Here is a 21,588-nt window from a genome sequence, read left to right on the forward strand (position 1 = left end):
TAAAAATCCAAGTTTTGTTCCCTTTTGCGGGGTTTGAGACGGAGCACGTTCGCCTTATTTGCAATTATTGAATTCGCGCAATTTACTGTGCAATTCGTTTTGCTACTTACTGTTTGCTTAGCTTTCCCGCTTTCGGCCACATTCGAGAATTTCCGACCAGTTATTTGCATTTGAACTGTGTGTATTGATGCCTTGAAAAGATGACAGCACAATGAGAAAAAATTAACCGGGTATTTTTGAAATTTTGATATTTCGTGTTTATTCTTTGATTGCTCTCACGTGATAAGACGACCACGTTGGTGACAAAAGAATAGAAAAATGTAGCTCAAGTTTTGCATAATAATAGAGTCAAATTCCCAAAAGACTTTTCGCTATGGTTCTTTCCGCCAACGCTATATTGGCGGTGTCTGACATTTGCAGACTGCAGACTGCAGACAAATAGCTTTCAATTATTGAAAGCTAACCGTTTTAAAATGGGTTCTTAGACTTAAATACTGTTTATCAGCCCTATTTGAAATGGGTGTTTAGACTTAAATACTGTTTATCAGCGCTATTTGTCTGCAGTCTGCAAGTGTCAGGTCAGACACCGATTATATTGAAGTTTAATTTAATAAAATGTTACCAACACAGAAATGACTTATGGTACTGAAAACCTCGCTTTCCCTGACCAGAACTTGGTAGATGTACGTGATATTTTTTTCAAGATATCTTCTGGACCAGTGGTCTATAGCTTGCTGTTTGCCACTTGTAACCAAGCAGTCTAAAAAAGTCATTTTTCTCTCCATGTCTAATTCCTTGTCTTGTAAATAGAATGTTCTGTGGTTTGTCTGTTAGTTACTGTTTGTGGAAATCAGTGTTTTCTTGTCCATAATGTTCGCTTAGGGCCAAGTCGCACTAGAGGGCAATTTCGGATTTGTTCAGGACAAATCTGACTTGAAATCGGCCAGTGACAAAAAAATTGTCCGGAAAGCTACAGTCGCACTTGAGAACAAAATATGTGAACAAAACATCACACCATGCGACACGAGGGATCTCAAAATGTTCTCGGCTGACGAAGATGTACGGCGCAAAAATGTTTAAGATGATCCCCGCATTGAGCCGTCTTCGCTGAACTGAAAGGATTCTTGCAACGAGTCAGAACTCGTGGTAGACTGAGGAGATGGGCTGGGAGTTCCTCGATCGTTGAATATGTAAGGTCTAGGCATCGGATAGATCCATCCTGGTGGATATTGAGGAAATTGTTGCCCCATTTCATACGGAAATTATTGGTCGCCCGCGCCTGGATTCACGTTGTTGCGAAATGAGAACGTTATCAATTTTACTGCGAAGTCTATCGCATAGAGACTCTGCTACATATCACCTGTCAAATCATTTCCGAATCAAGACACCCTCGCTATTGTTTTCTAAGATTTGTTTCAGTTTGGCCTGCTCCAGAGGTAGTCGACGGCATCTTTGAAGTTTGTCCGTCTGCGACCAAATTTTGTCCTTCGGTGGACAAACCGGTCGCACTTGGTTTTTCATTGTGATGACAGATTTTTGACATTAGTAAACAGTTTTGTCCTCTAGTGCGACTTGGCCCTTACTAAAATATATTCTATATACAAGGCTAAAAGTTAAAAAATTAAAATATTCAAACCAAACGTTTTCGGCTGTTTGCCATCATCAGCTGTTTGCCCTGATGATGGCAAACAGCCAAAAACATTTGTTTTGAATATTTTAATTTTTTAACTTTTAGCTTTGTATATAGAATACAGTGTTTTCTTATTTGTATGTATTGCTGTCCTTAATACAGCAATTCAGAGTGGCATTGCCTGTGTGTATGCGGAGGTGCAGTGCTGGAAATAATTTTTCTTTATAATTTCACAGGACATATGTCCTTTCAAATCTTCATTTTGGTCGGACATTTGACAAATTGGACCGGACATAATTTATTGACTGGCAACACCTTGAAGAAGATAACTCAAGATGTGCTGGTGAGATGTTCGGTCATCTTGTCCGATCATAATGTGAAATTGGCCGGACATTTTCAAAATTTGGTCGGACAATGTCTGATGACCGACTGTTATTTCCAGCACTGGAGGTGGTTAACTTTAAGTTATCGACTCCTGAACCATTAGCCAATATCAAAAATAACATAATACTATTTGTTTGTCCCTCCAAAATCATTCATTTATTTCTCTTCAGTTGGGACTTAAAATGGTCCCAAGAGAAACTGGAAACATTCAAGGGTAATGCAAGATTTTGGAGGGACAAACAAAGAGTATTATGGTATTTTGATAGTGGCTTATTAAGCGTTGCTCCTAGGAGTCTTTGGCTAAAAGAAAACAACCATTTTGTGATAAACGAAAGTGATAAGAAGTCAGATGTTTCAACCTTTCCTAGGTCATTTTCCACCCTGTGAGCAGAGCCTCTTTCAAATAGTCTTTTTCTTTACTAAGGAGGAGAAAAGGAGGCTCTGCCTGAATCGCTTCAACTCTTTGAAGCCGCCACAGCCTGAACTTCTGGACTTCACAATCTTGTTATCTCTCTCTTGATTTCTCAAACTGGTTTTTCTGGTGCGAGCATCCAGTTAGTGATAAAACCGATGATTAAAATTGAACGTGCTGTACCATGAAAAATCAAGATGGCGGTGCATTTAAAGCATAATAGGCCTGGATTTGAAACTATATCCTGGCAACATGCAGCACATGGTCAATAAAGATCTTACTCGATTCATGCAGAGTCTTTCTCAAGAACGCCAAAATCAAGCAAGCAAAAGAAAGGCTCTGCTAGCAGGATGGTCATTTTCAAGTGGGAAAACGAGATTAGCGTGAATTTGTATTATTACTAATATTTTAAGAATGTTAAAATAGGTAAGAATTTCATGAATGCTAGAATGTGTTAAAATATGTACAATGTAATATTTTATGTAAACGTGTAAGGTAACATTTCTCATTACAGTTTACCATATATATATATATAGTTTATCACATTTTAGCATTTTGAAATGCGTTCAACTATTTTTAATTCACATGTTAATATTAGTAGATTAAGTATATTCATGCTAATCTTGTATTTTATTCACTTTTGAAAATGACAGCAGAGAGGTCGAAATGTCAGGAATTCTAATAACTTTATTTATCACAAAATCTGTTTCTCAGAAACTTCTCATGAAAAAAAAAATCATTAAGTGCAAATAATGTCGCCCTTTTTTGAGCATCTTAAACAAAAGACAGTTGTGACATCCACAGGCTAAGAAGGCCAAAGAACTGAGAAAAAAAATAGTCTAAGAGTAAACTGTACATAACATACTATTAGGAATTATAAATTAACACGACTGCATGAATGTGAAGACTTTGTAAAACAGTAGTCTAAATTTAATTTGCTACTGAATAATAAAAGCATATACTGTAATTGAGGCAAGAAAAATTAAAACAGGACAGGTAAAACTGAAATATATTAACAGGCTTGATATGTACATACATTAATACATAATTATTGTATTTCTAATTACAGTACATTGTGCATGCTTAATAAGTGTTCTGCCTTGCAGCAAAGGAACGAAACAAATAGACATTTGCAACACAGAACGTCAACCAAATAAATTCACATGATTACCTGTACCTCATGAATTGGCATGCATAATTTAATATCATTAATTATTTATTTCTTTATGAATTAGCAAGGAAGCAGGTTTGCGCAAACACAGAACACTAATATCTACATGGACAGCTCAGATTTGAACTTGGTCCTCATCAAAAGTAAATTAAATAAGAAAAAATAATCAAGCTTTGCCAAGATTTTATCTTACGCGCTGCAAAAAATTAATTAATTAATTAATTCATTCATTCATGTACCTTGGCATATAAATAATTATTGTATTGATAAATAATTTAATTTTACTTTGAGTTTACTGGGACACATGCTTTCAAAATTTCCTTTTGCTAATCTTATGTTAGTCAACTTTTTTCATCCCCATCATTGACATTTTAAATCCTGAGCTTTAGTTGGAATAAATTTACAGTCAAGCTACTTGTATGCCAACGAATGACCAGTGTCCACAAGACTTTTCTCTTTGGAGCTTCCAACATTTGAACAGAATCTTGAAGATTTTTCCGAAAGTTATTACAAAAAATGCACAATAACAGAACAATAATGAGTTTGAAATTTGCGCATCACAATCGATGTCTGGATAAAAATTCCTTTGTTCATATTCCAATCTACATGTACCAAAATTTGTATTTCCAAATGTATCAAACATACATGGATTTCAATTAAATGTGTTTATTTTGTCTGTGTTTATCTTATGACAAAATAAAAGTTCACAGTTAACTATTTTCGTTATATCGAGGAAAAGATCCACAGGAATTCGGAATCTCGAGGGCAAAGTTTGAATACTTGGTTCAAATTTAATCTCAAAACTACTGGTCACTCATGATATAGCTTGACTGTAAGGCCTGCGAGTCAACTTGTATAAACGAGATTAGCCAAAAAACCATGACAGCAGAATGTGAATGCAACAGAAATTAGGTTTAATGAGAAAAAAACAACTTTGCAGTGTGCACAGCATGCATTTTGTCATGAATTTTCTTGTCGTCGTCTGCATTCTGTATGCTGCTCCTGTCAATCCATGCACTGGCAGTCATAGAATACTTTGCCTATTGTATAAATTATTGTGAAAAAGATGGAACGATTTAATACAAAGTTATACTTCAAATGACCCAAATTTCTATCATTGAGACGTAAATATTGCTGACGTCCCTTACCTAAACTTCCTAGTAACCTGGGGAGTGTGTTAAATGAGAGTACTTATCCATTGTCAATGATGATTACTGCATGGGGCACAGTAATCAACTAGATCTATCACAATGTTACACCTTTGGAAGACTATGGAGTTAAGTACTTTCCTGTGGTGTTGCTTGATTGGTTGTGTCAAATAATTTTTGGTTCCTATATTTTATATATAAGGCTTCTACTGTGCAAAAATGAAGTTGTTTTGCTTGAAAAGGAAATTAACTGACTTCAACAAGGCCAAACTGCAGAATTTACAGTCTCTTTATGTTAACATGGGTTTACAGGTAAAAACCTCAGTATAAAATAAGTTCCTGTTGTACAGTCAACTCACAAAAAGTTGCTAACATTAAATACCTTTCCCATCGCTGGAAGACCGTAAAACCTGTCCACAATTTTGCAGCCTTGTTACAGTAATGTTATATTTAATTATGTAATTCAATGTGTCCTATAAAAGAAATTATTGTTTCCTCAAACGTTTTTGTCTCTAGAGAGATTAAGTCCACCTTGTGTTTTCTTTTAGTAGTAACTACACAGTTTCAGTATATACTTTATTCATTTTGCCTTGAAGGCTATAAAATTGAAGGAACCTCTGACTTTCACATTTATCCAAATTATGTTGCCCTTCCTTGTGCAATTCCACTTGAATAAATTCCATTTTTTTCTGCAATGAGTTCATTGTGTTTTGTACCCATCCATGGAAGCCTATTTTGTTCTGGCGATTATACATTCTTTCTCAGATCAGTGTGTCAAGTGCACCAGGTGTCACAATGTATATTCGCCAACCTGGAACAGACTGACTCCTGATTCATTTTCCTGGCGCTGTGATGGGTACTTGTAAGAACACATTCATTCTGATCCTTGGATAGGATGCATGATGCGTACATACCTCGGTATTTTCTCTGTGAATAACTGCTCACTGCTGTTTTCGTTTCTTAAGTTTTGTTCTCTTTATAGAAAATACTGTCTTTCTAAAACTCTTGAATGAATATCCGTGATGACCTTGCATCTTTTTTCAAAACTGTGCTCAGCACGTTCTGGCATTGGTAAAAAGTTCACCAAAAAATTTACCACTGTGTAAAACATTGGAGGCATTGTTCAAACTTTATCTCAAAATGTTGCAGCACTTAAATGCCACTTTAGAGAAAAACGGTTTAGTCAGAGACTCACAAAGTGAACTCTGTAGCTCAGTAATTTTTTTTTGGATAATCACTCCAAATTTAAATATTAGAAATCTTAAAGCTAATATTTATAATATTCTGGAATATTTTGCAAGTGATCTAGCCATGATCAAGGTCTAGCAAAGTTAACCTTTTGCAAGTAATAATTGATTGGCAACATTCAATTTGCAAAGTATAGTTCATTACTAATTGCATAAATATTTTTCTTATGAATTTCACTGTTTTGCCTGGCAGCATAAATTTTAAATAATAGTATGGGACCCCAGGCGGTTGTTACAGTTTTCATATCTCCTGTTGGACTCTCCCTCGTGAATGTTGTTGGGAACCGCGACTGTCTCAAAGTCAGGCATGGTCACAATTGCAGAGGTTGTAATATTGTTTGACTGTTTGTCATTATGTGGCTTCGAATTTGCCTTGTGTTTTCCCTTGATATCATTCATTTCGAAGTGGTCCAGTGAAAGTGCATTTTCATGTTGGTGTGCAGGTTCAGAAAGCGACCTCGTTCGTTTCATACATTTCCCAGCATAACTGTTTCGGTTGTAGCAACCTTGGTCGCACACTGCTGCTAGTGAAACCGACGATGAGATCGGTGAACCAGATGGAGTGCAAATGGGGGTTGGCAGCTTGGGAGTTTTCCTCACTGGTTCTCCTTTATAGGAATATTCCATTTCTACAAACTGCCGCGCCTGTTGAACGTAAATTCACCAACAATATTATTTAATGTTGTCAGAAACATACACTATTTCATCGTCCTTTAAAATACAACATACACTGTAGGAAGGTTGTTTTGAGACAGTCCAGTACTTAACATTTCGCTACCATACCGATAATTCTTTTAAATGTTTTTTTTATGGTGGCAAGCTTTTAGCTCTAACAGTAATTTTGAATGTAATCTCTTCTTCATGGAAATCCCTATTGCTTGTTTCATATGTCTGGCGAACTTAAATAATTAATGCTGCATTGTAATAGTACCTCACTGAGCGAGCAATTTTCTGATAACTGAGTTTTAGTTGTGGATAGCATCCTCAGATTTTCCATACAGAAAGAGAGACAGTGTAATGTTCTTTGATGACATCAGAAGCATATAATGGCCAGTACTATGTCATGTACCTACCGTTGCTTTTTCTAAACATTGTAGTAGATGGGCATGTTGCTCGTCAAGGTAGTTTTTCTCTTTACTGCTGACAGGGATATGAGTCAACTCCAGGCCAGCACCCTGCAAGAAAATGTTAAAATATGTGAGCTCACACTAAGGCTATTCATTCGAGAGGAATTTTACCTCTACCTCCTTTTGTGGCAATTTAATTGGGTTCACATTTTTAACCTAACTCAGCGCAATTACATGTATGCATAGACATTTTAGCTTGATAGTTGTTACTAGCAGAAGTCTTTAGAAGCCATTATCAAAAATCAGACACAACACATGTGACTTAATATTATGATTAAGACAAAAATTGAGTTAAAAAGAACAATTATAAATCTACAATGTAAAAAGATGCCTGCCTTAACCATTTGGCCCTAAATGCTTTAAAGCATCCCAATTTCAAGGATCTTCAAGAAAAGTAATTTTCTTGTTAAAATTAGTTGACTTCACTTTCAAAGGTGAATAATGTAGTTCCATTGACACGTCAGGATAAACCTTATAGGGGGGCATGTACATGTAATTGCAATTAAGGACAATGGAATAGTGTTTGATCAAGTAGACACATGAACCTGTAGTGCAATGCAACATTTGAATAACTGCGGCTAAATGGATATAAAAAAGTTATATGAGTGAAAAACTTCTCTGTCAAAAGCTGGCCCAAACTGATTAAGTCAAATCCTCTTACATTAGGCAGGGTAGAATCTATAAAGTTAACTGATTAGAGTGTAATGTGAAGTGCTAGTTTTGTACCCCATATGAACCATGTGCACTGAGCGTGAGCCCTAGCAATGGAAATGGGCCCACACAAGGACAGAGAAAAACTCGACCAGGGTGAGAATTGAACCCACGACCTTCGGGTTAGATCACTGCCACTCTACATCTTCAGTTCCCATGGCCTGCTCCCGTCTGACCTTATAGCTCAGTCGGTAGAGCGGCGGTGATCTAGCCCAAAGGTCGTGGGTTCAATTCCCACCCAGTTTTCTCTGTCCTTGTGTGGGCCCATTTCCATTGGTAGGGCTAAAGCTCACATTGGTTCATATGGGGTACAAAACTAGCACTTCACATTACACTCTAATCAGTTAAGTCTGTTGAAACATAAGTGCTACGCGGCCAACGTTTGTAAAAACATAACTCTTCCTTGTACTAGAATCTATAAAGGCCTGGGAAACTGCTTCAACACCTGTTTAATTTAATTTGTTGAACAGCGATGTCGAAACCATTTGCCTCCCTTCCCCTCAACTGTGTTGAAACATGTTGAACCAGAGTTGAATCTTTGTTGAATGAGTTTAAAAGCATTAAACTTTGCTTCAACAACCATTCAACATTTCTTGTTGAGGCGTTTGCCTCCCCTCTTTGAATATCGTTGGGTATGCACTTGCGCACTGATCGGTCTCTCAATGATGTATCCATGTCCGAATCCGTAAGAAAAAGGTCAGTATCCATAGTAACAACGGCAGCTGCAGCCCAGGAATGAATACCCGGCCTCTCGTGAGGCTCTGTTGAATCAACTGTTGATCATTGATGTGTTGAAAGCATTTGCCCATCGCAGCAGCCAACATCCTTCACTTAATTCTTCATCTTTAACCTGAACTTCAAATATGTGTACATTGTTCAACAAAATCGAGTGGATGTTGCAAATGTTGATTAGAAGCCGTTTGCCCGGACCATAACTGTCAGTAGAGAGCTTAAGCAACGACAACGGCGACGGCAACGAGAACGTCACAAATGTGCATATTTAGTGTGCAAAGACAATAGCTTTGCATGCCCTGCGCGTGCGTTTATCACTTTTGTCCATTTCTTTGCTGTTGTCTGCAAAACAGCAATGTGAAATAGCCAAATTTGGGGTTTTATCAAGAACGTCAGCACTTGAAGAAAAATTTTCATTTTCTCCCCTTAATGAAGCTTCATTCCCACCAATGTCATTTTCCAGAAACTACCACACCCTTGTCAAATTAAAAAGGTTTAATTATAAGTGGTCACAAAGTGATTACAATAACTTTAATTTATTTATATTGAGATGACGTTCTTGTTGCCGTCACTGTTGTGATTGCTTAAGCTCCCTAGTTCTCTTTTGAGAGAAACATTTCATTTACCAATGGCACATTTTCCTTGTCTGGAGGTGATACCAAAGCTGTGCCCGCCATTGTCTTGGAAATGGAAACTCTTGCTTTCTGCAAATCATAGCATCATATACAGTTAATAAAGCCTGCTCTTTTTCCTTTCAAAGGTCTAATATTAATGGAGAGGGAAAGAGACACTTTGTTTAGAGTTTGGGTTCTGCAGGGTAGCTAGTGTGTCCGGCAGGTGCAGTGATGAATAATTAACACTTAGATTCACCGCAGTGGAGGTGGCTAGTGGTGGATATTTACCGAGCCTCAAAGCGGTTAGGTATTGTCCACCACTAGCCACATGCACTGACAGGCTGATGCTGAAGTGCATGGTTGTCTTACTACATAACTATTATACTAAAACAGTGATGTAATATAGAGCAGTTACATAATATTGCAAAGATGATTTTAACTCATTTATTCCTGCAACGATTGCAGTTTTTTGGGGCACAAATCCTGCACGAGTTGCTTGGAGTTGACTAGCAAAGGGTATTCTCAGTTTGAGTAGCCAATCAGAGCATGCCTTCAATTCTATCCACTGTTTTCGTACACACTGTACTAAATAATTATTATAATTAGGAAGTGCACCTGAGATGTTTTACTAAAATTAGCCATGGTCACATGTTGCCTCTGATGATAGCCAACCATAATATTATTAAGTGAAGCACGATCGTTCTGGTGAGTGCAGTCTTGAGAAGGACTGTTTGGCGTGACCTTGATTGGCGTTTGAACAACCTGAGGGGAAGTCGTCTTCAGAGTCGACAACCTCACTTTTGCTCAGGTTGTCAAAATGTCAGTCAACGTCACTCGAAACAGTTCTTCTCAGGACTACACTCACCAGGACGATTGTACTCACTCAATTATGATACGACTCATGGCTTCAAACCATTTATGATGATAGTTGATAATACAGTGTAGTCCATTAAAGGCTGAAAGTCTAACTTGATGCTGCTTTCCCACAATCACGTGCAATCAACGACTGTAATCATTCACTTCAAACCTTTTCAAATTAATTTTTTCAAAGTTCTATTTGTGACTAACACCAGGATTGATAACTTACGATGGCTTGTGTTTGACATTAATTTTTAAGCAGGACCAGGGCTTAATTAGCACTTATAGGAGTTTATTTAATTAGACAAATTAAACTTTTTACCTTATGAGCTTTTCGTTTGTCTGCTCTTTGGTTTTGCAGATATATTCGGCTAAAATTAGAAACAATGACCGGCACAGGTAGGGCAATCACCAGCACTCCGCTGAGTGAACACAGGCTACCAACTATTTTGCCAGGTGTTGTTTGAGGAACCATGTCACCATATCTGGGAAAAAAAAAACAAGAAATATTTATGAACAAGTAAGAAAGAAGCTGACATTAGTAATGACAATTATTATATGACTAGCTCCGTGAGCGGGCAAGATGAACCAAATCGCGCGCCATGATTGGCTACCCGAGCGGGCAAGATGGAGCTATCTTGCCTGCTCGGGATTTCTCGCTTGGTCCCGCAAGATCAAAGATCATTTTTTGGTGTTGTAAGTTATAATTATAATAAATCCTTTATTGACCAAGCTTGTTTGGTCAAGGTGGCTGGATATTGGCCTTGTTCTTTTTTTGGCCTTGTTCGACTTCGTCTCGGTCCAAGAACACCCAAAAAAAGAACTTGGCCAATATCCAGCTATCTTGACCTCATGCTTGGTCAATAACCCATATATATATATATACTCGTAGATGGCACCTATACAGCTGACCGTAGCGGAAGAAAAATCTTGGCTAAGATAGTAATCAAGGGATCATTTAACCTTTGAGTTCACTTGCAGTTACATGTAGCTTGTTCAGCAGTTGCAAAGATATTGAGTACTCTATTATCTCTGAAACTGCTGAATGAGGGAACATGGCTAAATTTGAACAGGGGAGCAGGGAAACAAACAGAATTTCTTAGGGATCAAGGGAACATAAACAACTTTAGGGATCAAAACGCTGGCAGCAAGTTTGAAACTTAAGTAATTTCAGGAGTAAGGGAACGCAAGCAAGTTTTCAAATGGCACAAAAAGGGAACAAGCACCCCCCAGGGAGGGCCTCAGGAATATGACCAAGTTGACAAAAACTATCAAATTTGCAAATTGCATTACACAAGATCAAATGCATCGCTGGCAAAGGCCATTATAAATAGCAACACAATTTGTCAGGAAGAGTGTACAGGATCTCAAGTCAAAGGACTTTTGTGAATGAATGCAGGTTTTCAAAACTTTTTTTATGAATTACTTGTTGGATTTATTAAATCACATTTCTGGAGGAGGGAGTGTGGCTTGGCAGTTAAGGCACAGGCTTTGCATGTCGGTGATCCTCGGCCGCACCCTGCCTCAAGGCTTTGTGAATAACTAAGGGTGGCTTGGCCCCAGTTTAAAGGCTTTAGATTTCTTAACACACACAGATCCCCACAAGTTGCAAGATTACAAGTTCCACTGTCATGTTTAAAGGATGTGGAGGTCTTTTGCAGTGCCACAGAAGTCTTTGACAGTAAAAGCCTTCTGCATGCCGTCCTTGTCTTGAAAATACATTTTAAAGACGGTGCCTACTATTGTTATTTCGCATACGTTCTGCGCATTTTGAGATACTCAGATTTCCTCTCGGCGGTGCTTATTAATACAGGGATGTTTTTGCCCGGTGCAAAACTATGAAGAGAAAGCAGAACTTAGCAAGTGCTCTTGGCATTCAAAAAGAAAATTGGGGGTAACCATGCATTTTTCAGAGATACCATGTAATTAAGCTTCAATTTGGAAAAGAACGCCATACATTGCTTTGTATTTTAAAGCTTTTAATATTGTTGATTAATTATTTTCAAAAAATGTGTGGTTACCCCCAATTTTCTTTTTGTTAAGATCTGCTTTTCCCGCATATTCAGTCAACCGGGCAAAAGTTCAGGACTTTGAATTGGTAGGCACCGTCTTTAAGTGCTTTCCCTGCAGTGCTGACTTCCTCAGCATGTTGTCAGTCAAAATTGAATTAGGCCAATACGTAAACTGTTCTCATTTTGTAATTGGAGATTTTGAATTTTTTTTTTCCAGATTGAAGCATCTTTGATGGGCAGCTCAGGTTCAGGTCAGTAAGATGTGAATTTTTCTATTCCACTAAAAGTAAGAAAGTACTCTATTTTTCATTGACTTAATTACGTTCTTTCATGGTTGGATACTCCTTTAAGCTGACAAGAATGTTGTTCATCAAGGCAGAAAATAAATGCTTTGTAATGTAAAGACCAAACATTTATTTGGGCCCCGCCAGGAAATAGGGACCCTTGGTGAGAAACTTACACGTACCAAAATAATGTGTTTTGCAGGATATTGTTTAAATGGTAGGAAAAATTAGCCATTTGCCTTGCTCGCAGTCACACCTAGTTTAATCGAAGCGTCAGGTTCTATTGACATATGTGCCTTTTTATTGATATCAATGTCTTTGTCATGAATGAATATTGTTGTTTGTTGCGGAGGTTGTCAATATTAACAAGCCTCGAAAGGTGGTTACTTTTGTATTAAACAAGCCCTGGGTCAATGCAAGTGAAGTGTCTTAGGGTTTGATTCCCATGCATGTGATGATGGGAAACAACTGGTTGCAAATAATAAGAATTATTGATCAAAGCTAGCAAATAATAGTGATAAAAAATTCTATTGAGACCTGAGTAGTTGTAAACCAGCATGACAGTTTTCATCAGGGACAGGCAGTTTAAGTTTTTTGGCATATACAAATGACATTATTCTTGCAAAGCATAGTAAATGCATTTTCTGCCTCCACATATTTAGTTGAAATTCTTCTGCCTTAATTGTGAATGTAATATTTAGTGTTATGTTAGAATGAATGAAATGACGATTTTGTCAATTTTTTATAATCATGATGAACAACAAATTTTTTTTCATTTTGCCTTACGTCAAAAGAAGTAACGTGATTGATAAAATGGGTTTAGCTTATGTAAACATAAATGGTTTATGATTTCTGACATTTTAAAATAAAAAATTTCTGGGCCGAGAGAAAAATTAAGTTATTTGTTTTTAAAGTGCAAAGAAAATATATAAATTGAGAGCCGAATTAAAATTTCAGCTTCTTAATATTGATTTTCGTCTTTTCGTAAGTTTCATACGATTGTGTTAATTGGCAATAATAGGAGTGGAATAGAGATGAAAAATTGCTGAACTTTTTACATTGGAATGGAAAGAAAATGTCTGGCTGAGTATAAAATATTCATAAAGGAAGACTTTCCTGCTCTGCATAAGAAATTAGATTTTAAAAAAAAGAGCTTTGGTTTAAAACCAAAGCCGGAACTCGAAAGAATACAACGGTTAAAAAATAAGAAAAAGAGAAGAATTGTCCCAGAGATAAACAGTGCTTTTGAACGTAATTATATGCATAAATCGACGCGTATAAGTTTGAAAACAAAAGCAGCAATTATTTAAGATGTGTTTTGTTCTTATAGATTCTTAAGAACCCTTAATTAGCCTTGTTTTCGGCCGTTTTTGTGGACGACGAATTTAAATAGGATCATTGACTTTCCATTCAAAAACAATGTTATTTTGGAATTCCAATATGAATGCTTTTTGCATTGTAAGGATTTGAAAGCCATTGATACGCAGAAGAACGCCGTTAAAGCCCTCTTAATGCAGTGAAATGGATTCTATTTAATGCACGGACGAGAACCCACTTCAGGGCAAAACGAACGGAACTTTCTGACTCGTGCTCATGTTAGCTATCGAATTTTCGCACATGAGAAATTATTCATTCAAATCCACGCAATTTCTAACAGCTGTAATGTTCTTCGAATTTCCTGCTAATTTAGATCTCACAGGGGTGACTGCGTCTAATTATTCCAATGCTGTGTTTCGCTTGGACCGGCGACACAATTTTTCCGTTTTACTTGTGAAATTGACTGCGTTGTCGTAGTGGATGTTCAATCGCTTTGGTTTTTATTCTCTAAGGGGGTGTTAAAAGCACGCTCACATAAACGCCATGACACGCAAAATAAATTGTAAACACTAAAGAACAAGACAAAGGCTTCCTTTTGGAAGAAAATGAAATTCGTTTGTTGTAAATACAGCCGTGTTGAGTCCATTCTCGTGGACCGAAATCAAGTTAATTCGCGATTCCACCAAGACCCCTTTTAATGTAATGTGTAATTTTATGCGTTTTAATGCTTACATGTCAGTAAGGGCTAATACTCTTGAAAATCCATAAATGTGACACTCAAATTCACTTTTTGTGTACAGAACTTGTTTTCGGTTTTCAAGTTTTCTTAAACGATTGAAAAAAATCTTAAGTACAACATGACTAAATTATCGTGGCAAAATAATTCTTTTCGCAGTTTTCGTATGGTTATTGGCGAGAACACGCCGTGTAGTACGAATAGTTTTGTTTCTTGTTGAAAAGCGTTAAAACGATTGTACAAATTTTCAAAATTTGTGTCCACATAAATTTGGTTTTTTTTTGGAAAGTAAGCCGGTAAATCTTGCTCAGTTTAAGAATCGTAGATCGCGAGAAAACTTCGGCGACAAAGCCAACATTTTTGTTTTATAGAAATTAGGATCCAAGTTGCATCTCAAACGGAGAAATGCGTATACAATCTTTGTTATTTCTTCTATGTTTTCATTTCAACATCCATCACAAGAAATGTTGCATACAGAAGAGGTAAATACGCGAATTTGCATTAAAATATTTTGGTTTTACAGTCAAATTAAACTTCGTTCGTTTCTTAGAAACTATTGTAGAATTTTCCCTTAAAATGAAAGCAGTGGGCAGAAGAAGATCGATTTTCGTGTAAATGCTATGCAATCTCTAAATACGATAACTGCAATTCACAATGATTAAAATTTGTAGATTACGAGGCGTGAAAAACACACAGTGGAGTGTCTTATCTAGATATTTCAACATCATAAAATTCGACCAATTTTATCTCGCGTATACCGTACTTGGAGAATGACATTTGAAATTCGTCGAACAAACTTGAATCATTTGATCAAGAACTTAATGCTTATAGACAAAAGTAAACATGTTGAATAATACGCGCGTGATTAAGTTTGCGTGGTAGGAAAAAAAGATCGAAATTTGTACTCACCCTAAGGTTGTCATCGTGACAATTGTGTACCAAAAACTCGCAGGGATGCTTTCGAATTTTGTTTTAGGCACTTCTTTTTCCACATAGTACATAACAGTCGCAAAGATAATAACTGCCATTGAAAGGGAAAACAGTAAGAACCCAAGCTCCGAAGCGCAGCTTTTGAGCGTATAACCCAGGATTCGAAGCCCGCGAGAATGTCTGGAAAATTTGAAAATTCTGAAGATCCTAAAAACTCTCAGAGTTACAAAAGCTCCACTTATAGAATTATTCGGCATGAACAAGCCCACATAGTAAGGTAAAATCGCCACGACATCAATAATACTCATAAGATCGCGAGCGAACTTGCAGCGGTCTGGCGCCGCGTACAAACGAGCAATGTATTCCACCGTGAAGACCACTACACAAGCAGTTTCCATCGAGAAAAAAATGTTTTTATTCACTTCACCAATAGTTCCGTCGTCAGTAGGTAGTGTTTCCACCACTGTGCTGATAACACTTACTGCGATGAAAAACCCGGTAACGTAATAGGCAAGAGATGCTAACTTTCCGCTCTGAGGATTCTGAAAAGCTGTCCACATCTTCTCGCGGAAAGTCGAATCTGTATTTTCTTCCCCATTTTGTGATCCGCCATCCTCGAGTTTATCTGGCTCGAAAATTCTCTCTTCGCACTCCTTTTTCCTCTCTCGAAAATCCTCCCAGCAACAATCGTATACAACGTCCTCGGAAATTCCAAAAAAGCAGAGTTCTTCCTCAAACGATGCAACGCATTCACCTCGCGGGTAATGGAGCTTTCCATTTCGATAATAATTTAAAACGTGCCGGAACAAGTCTGGATCTCGGTCAAAAAAATACTCCTTTGTTTCCGAGTCGAAAAAATAGTCCTTTTCGTCACTACCAAGAAGGGTTTCCGGAAAACGCGACAATGTGTTTTGCCAAGTTTCAAATCGTCGCCCACTCACATTGATAGTTACTCTCTCGTCGTTCTTTTGCGACTCTGGCGGCGGCGGCATCGGGGAAGTTGCTAAAGGAGCCCATCCCACGGCGGCTGCCCGTACGAAAGGCAGCCAAGCTCCAACATCGGTAGCCATGAGTTTCTGCGAAGGCCTCACATCGAGAAAACCACCTCAAGTTTCCTGTCGAGCAGCGCATCTACTCTAGTCAAGCAGGTGCAATGGTCGGCTTTGGCCGACAAACAACTAGCTTAATTTATGCCAACGCTTCCATCGTTGTAGATCGATGGAGTTTGCGCTGTTCCAGACATTGACAACCAGGCATCGATTATCGACCGTGGACGTGTTTCGCTTCGGGCTTCGGCGTCCAACGTGATTTTCGGTCGTTCGTGTGAATATTCTTCGCTTTCTTGAGACTTTGCAAAGAGCGCCTCTGAAATGTTCCAGCACTACGGGTCGAAATTGGCGCAGTGTTTTGAGAAGCGAACTCCAGGAAATTATCGTTAATCCTGTTTTTGTCCCTAATACAGCCACACTCGAGCCATAAAATTAAGCCGCCGTTCTAGCTCACCACCATACGCTTTCTTCAACATGGGTCGCTCATATGACGCGAACGAAATTTTTGCTGAAAGCGTCGTGTTTTGAAAACGTTAACGGTGATGTAATTCTGAATTCTTATTTCGCAGTTTGCGCAAGGAAAACCTAATTGCGAAGGATATTGCTAATTAGCATTGGATTAAAGAACTTTAAAGCTGCTAGCCAATGGATTTCAAGCAACATGACTAAGTGATTGATAGTTTATAAAACATTCACTGGGATTCTATTGTTAACCTGTCAACTATCTGCGCCAAAATTTGCAAACAGACCAAACGGTGTGATACGATTTCAAAAAAAAAAAAAAAAGAAAAGAAAGAGAGAAAGTTCTTAAGTGATGTGTTCTGTTGGTCCGCACGTTATATTTGAACTCATTAAAGACTTTTTCAAAGCATAGAAAATAATCAACAGATGCCGTTTTGAAATCGTCGCTAAGTTAGAGAGAATTCCCTCCTCGATTCTTTGTTTGGGTTCCATTGTGAGTTCTAAAGCCGTACTGGGCATTTTCGGTGCTAAATAAATAATATCTTCAAAACCGAAGGGAAAAGTGCATTTTAAAATTAAGCGATCCAAGGGAAAAAATTCTTTTGTTTGTTGGGACAGTCCTTAACCAAATATGTATTAAATCCTCTAAAATTCGATTACACACTGCTTGTATAAAACTAAGGGGTTACTACTATAAATTCTTCCGAATGATTTAGAATTCATATGTTTTCTTTGCGGGATGTATTCAAATAAGAGGAAAAATACATTCGTTTTTATTGGTTTTCCGCTCATGTTTATAACTCGTATTCCTTTTTCTTGCGAAACCGGCGATAATTTAAGTATTTTTGAAAGTTTCTAACGGTTTATTTTAATAACGAGCGTTGACTATATAGAAATGATTGTGTGCAGAATGGAATTGGTGGCTTTTAGTTGCCAAAACAACTCTGAACCATTCGCTATTTATGCTTGTTTTTGTTTGTTACACTCGGTAATTTGAAAATAAATTGTACATTCGAACGTAAAGGAAGTGGAGGCCTCGCCGTTCTAATTTTTAGCGCGGAAAGTACTCTTTCGCTTTGTTTGCAGCGTTAAAAAGGGGCTTAAATCGCCTTCTAATTAATATTAGCCGTCGACAAGAAATTGACCTACAGTCGCCAAACCTTTGGTATCAAGATTTTGAGATGAAATTGAATCGATTAGTTTATCTGGACCAAAAAAGAGAGATAAAATCGACTGATTCTGTTGCGTCACAGACGTACTGCTCGAAATTATATTGAAGAAAATGTTTTGATGTTACTACGGGCTATAGACAGCTTCGTTGTTGGAACTAACAGAGAAAAAAAGTGAAAAAAAGAAAAACCGGTTGAAAAAATATTCCGGGGCTGTTCAACAAAAAGAGTTTTCAGGAGTTGATTTGTTCGTCAAGGATAAAGACAAGATAAAGAGAATACCTTGTAGAAAGCTATTCACAAAGTAGTTACAAGGCGTTTATCATAAGCAGTGGCTTAAACAAAAGGCACGGTGTTAATCGGATTTACAATTAAACCGTAATGTGTTGTATAGCATTCGTGTATTTAAAAAGAAATTATAGCCCTGCAGCGTTGGGAAAGGAAATTCGTACCCCCTGCTGAAGAGAAAAGCACGTTCATCGGAGAAACTGCTGGGATCGATGAATTAGATTCGTTTTTTCGTTACAGATCTAAAAGCATCAGTTTTTTTTCCAAGTTAGATTTTTATGCAATGTTTACGTGAATTCAGTGTAACGGCCGCTAAAAACGAGAATTAGATAGGCGTCAAGCTCTTTACGTCTTGACAAGAATTTGACAGTCAGGTGGTTGAGTAAGGTGGTCGGACGGAAAATGAAACTATGGTTAAATATGGAGATTGAATTGGAACTAAACAATTCACGGCTTGTATGAGGATTCTTAAGGGTTCATCTGTGCATTAAAACTCTCGAATTCGCATTCGTATCAACTCACATTATGTATGTAGTGGGGTGCGTTGGCTGGGAAATTGTCAAATGAGGGGAGGATATAGGGGCATAAATTTATGTTCAGGAAGGGTGGGTCGTTGAAGCTGGGTTGCGCGGGGGCGTTTCGTAGAACAGAGTTAATTTTAATTTGAAAATAAGTTGTGTAAAAACAAACGTGGGCATAAATGTCCTACAAAAGCCCCCGCCACGATAAAGTTTGTTTTCATTCCTTGCAAACTAAAATAGATAGTACTCATTGGGCATTGGCCAAAACCCTTTTCAAGCGCATGAGAAAACCATTCCGCGGTTCGGTGTTTTAAGTGATTTTTCAAATGTCAAAAATGAAGTACACGTAAAGGTTCAGCGCGTGCAAAGCAAAAATACTTTCGAGCGTGCGTTCGTGTGGCCTTCATTTTTTTTCGTTCGTAACTTTGTAAGTTTGTTCTCTCGAACATTCGTTCGCGTGTTCGTTCGTACGTTCGTTTCGCGTGTTCGTTCGTTCGTGCGTTTGTTTCAGCTGGTTTTCTCATTGACGTCACCATGACGAAGAGCGTGGTCGTTTAATGGCTTTTTGTTGACTTAACGCACGCGATGAGTGAGGAATTAGTTATACAAGGCGTCATTTTGTGCAGGTGAACTTTGTCAGCAATTAAATTAACACTTACACCGTTCATCTTGGTATTACAGCCTTTATTTTCTTTCTATTTTGTGTTCTCTTGGATCATGTATTTTAAAATCATCATAATTGACGGGAATTTAATTTTTAGCCTTTTAAAACCTTACGAAATTAGTATGAATTGAAACTTAATGGAGTCACAACTTTCAGACGTGCCGAAACTGATATCGAAATATGTATAAGCGAACACATGTTTGGTTTGCGGGGAAAAAACTAGAATTCTCAATTTCGGAAGAAGGTCAAGTTTAAGGTTGAAAGCTTCTAGAATACGGTTTTTAAGTGGATGTTTACGTAGAGGGGAAGACTCAAGGGCCGTGTTTTCACGAGCGGTTTTTCAGGTCGCTTAGCGAGTGACAACCGAAAATTCCTTGAAAACAGTCCCTTCCTCATTAACTCGCTTAAAGTTAAGCGAGTCGGCAAATTTCAATAGAATTCTCATTAAATTTAAGCCACCAAATCAGGGAGCTTAAGCGAGTTGGCAGTTACTTTCGACCGATAAGGAGTCGCTTGCGGTTGGTAATACAAATCGGAAATACAACAAGCGTGCTATTTTTATTATTTTTATTACTGCATTGGCACGTGCTCTCTCCTTATTTAATCTTGCCAATTTTTAAGTCGCTTAACGAAGTCTGCTAACAAACCACTTTCAGGAATTTTAAGCGAGACAACGGCTGTCGTGAAGGCACGGCCAATATCTCCAGAAAAGCAGGAAAATTAATTGCACGTGCTTGATGTTAATTGTCACTAGCTGTCCGATCCTTTTTTACTTCTCCTCGACTTCAATGTCGGTTATCTCAAAATATCAATGAATTTTCTTTTTCACTTGACTGTTTAGTGAAACGTAAACATCCAAGAAAAGCAGACCCATACCCTAAACCTTTGTCAGTGTCGCGGTCGAAGCAGTTGGTTGGTGTTTGAGAATGTAATGGACAGTTCTTGACGCTTATCATGCGTTGCATCTGTTTAGCTGCTATGTGGAAGTAAGCTAAAGGTGTTTGTACCAGGAAGATATCCTAAGGCCAGCCATTTAAACGTGTATATATATATATATATATATATATATATATATATATTTTTTTTTTTTTTTTTTTTTTCTTTTACCAGTTTACAACCAGAAGATTGTACTTGGTCGCGGTCGGTGTTTACATGTTCTTCAGTCGCAATCTTCCTGGCTTCCTTTTCTCGACCAGGGCCCAGTTATTTCAGGGGTCAATTAATCTAATCATGGTTACTGACGTTAAGTTACTTGACGGCTGCCACAGGCTTTCTTTTTCCGCACTAAAATCAACTTGTTCAGGGTTTTTGGACAAGGAAAAAGTCAGACCTCAGTTGGTGTTTAATCGCGGATTAGTGTTGTAATCGGCTATTGCACAACTGAGCTCAACTGTCTTGCGGCCATGCATTCAGCTTTACAGGGATGTTAATAGAGGCCGTAACTCGTAACACCTGTTACGGCCGAGCTGACTTCATGTTACGGTTGAAGATGTTCATTGTTGCAGGTACAAAGCGAAATTAATTTGAAAATGTTACCTGCTGAAACAAATATAATTGTCTTGGTGTCTTGGTGTCTTGCCTCGAGATAATTCATAAACGTTTAATCCCTGTGAATCGACCGAGTTCTTGGAAGCCGTTTACATACGCCCGCCATTTTGAAAGCAGAGATGGCCCTGGTGACGAGGTTGTGCGCGGCTTCTACCTTTTCTGAGAGACAATTCTTACCCTGACTAACGAAGTGGATTTGCTAAATGAAGAAGCTGAAGATCTCGAAGACGAGATTTTTACACAGCAACAAATTAAGTCCTAAAAATATGTGCTCATTTGAGGGCTGACAGTGAGGATGAAGACGACTAAAATTTATTTGAAACTTTATAGCACATTTTCATTCCAGGTATTTTTCAAGCAAGTCGTTGAAAACAAACTGTGATTAACAGATTGTAGAAGTGTTGTGAAACAAAACTATGTTCTATTCTGTTGTAATGTTGATGGGTCACATTCAGGAAAAAAACATGTCCGAACTGGCAACTGGTTTTACACCATTCCAAGAATGATGTAGTTCCTTTTAAATGAATGAATTTCTTTCGAATGACGTGAATATTATTGGTAAACTATAGTGTTC

General features: G+C 37.8%; 1 protein-coding gene and 2 long non-coding RNA genes across 3 annotated transcripts in view; 1 reads left to right on the forward strand and 2 right to left on the reverse strand.

The window, feature by feature from the left end:
* Positions 1-1,562, reverse strand: part of LOC138011687 (uncharacterized) — an 8,251-nt gene extending 6,689 nt beyond the window's left edge. The window contains exon 1 of the long non-coding RNA XR_011124772.1: positions 111-1,562. This is a non-coding gene — a long non-coding RNA (uncharacterized lncRNA). The remainder of the gene's footprint in view (positions 1-110) is intronic.
* LOC138011686 (uncharacterized) overlaps positions 1-21,247 on the forward strand; it is a 21,704-nt gene extending 457 nt beyond the window's left edge. Inside the window, exons 2-4 of the long non-coding RNA XR_011124771.1 lie at positions 10,396-10,554; positions 12,264-12,297; positions 20,577-21,247. This is a non-coding gene — a long non-coding RNA (uncharacterized lncRNA). The remainder of the gene's footprint in view (positions 1-10,395; positions 10,555-12,263; positions 12,298-20,576) is intronic.
* On the reverse strand, positions 3,419-17,403 carry LOC138011684 (potassium voltage-gated channel protein Shal-like). Its single transcript, XM_068858810.1, has 5 exons — positions 15,293-17,403; positions 10,357-10,519; positions 9,189-9,266; positions 7,066-7,167; positions 3,419-6,637 (listed from the first exon to the last, which is right to left on the reverse strand). The coding sequence occupies exons 1-5, from the start codon at positions 16,381-16,383 to the stop codon at positions 6,194-6,196; spliced, it is 1,878 nt and encodes a 625-aa protein (XP_068714911.1). The 5' UTR covers positions 16,384-17,403; the 3' UTR covers positions 3,419-6,193.
* Positions 21,248-21,588: the final 341 nt, after the last annotated feature.

This window comes from Montipora foliosa, chromosome 7, assembly GCF_036669935.1.
Source record: "Montipora foliosa isolate CH-2021 chromosome 7, ASM3666993v2, whole genome shotgun sequence".
In the NCBI taxonomy this organism is placed as follows: Eukaryota; Metazoa; Cnidaria; class Anthozoa; order Scleractinia; family Acroporidae; genus Montipora; species Montipora foliosa.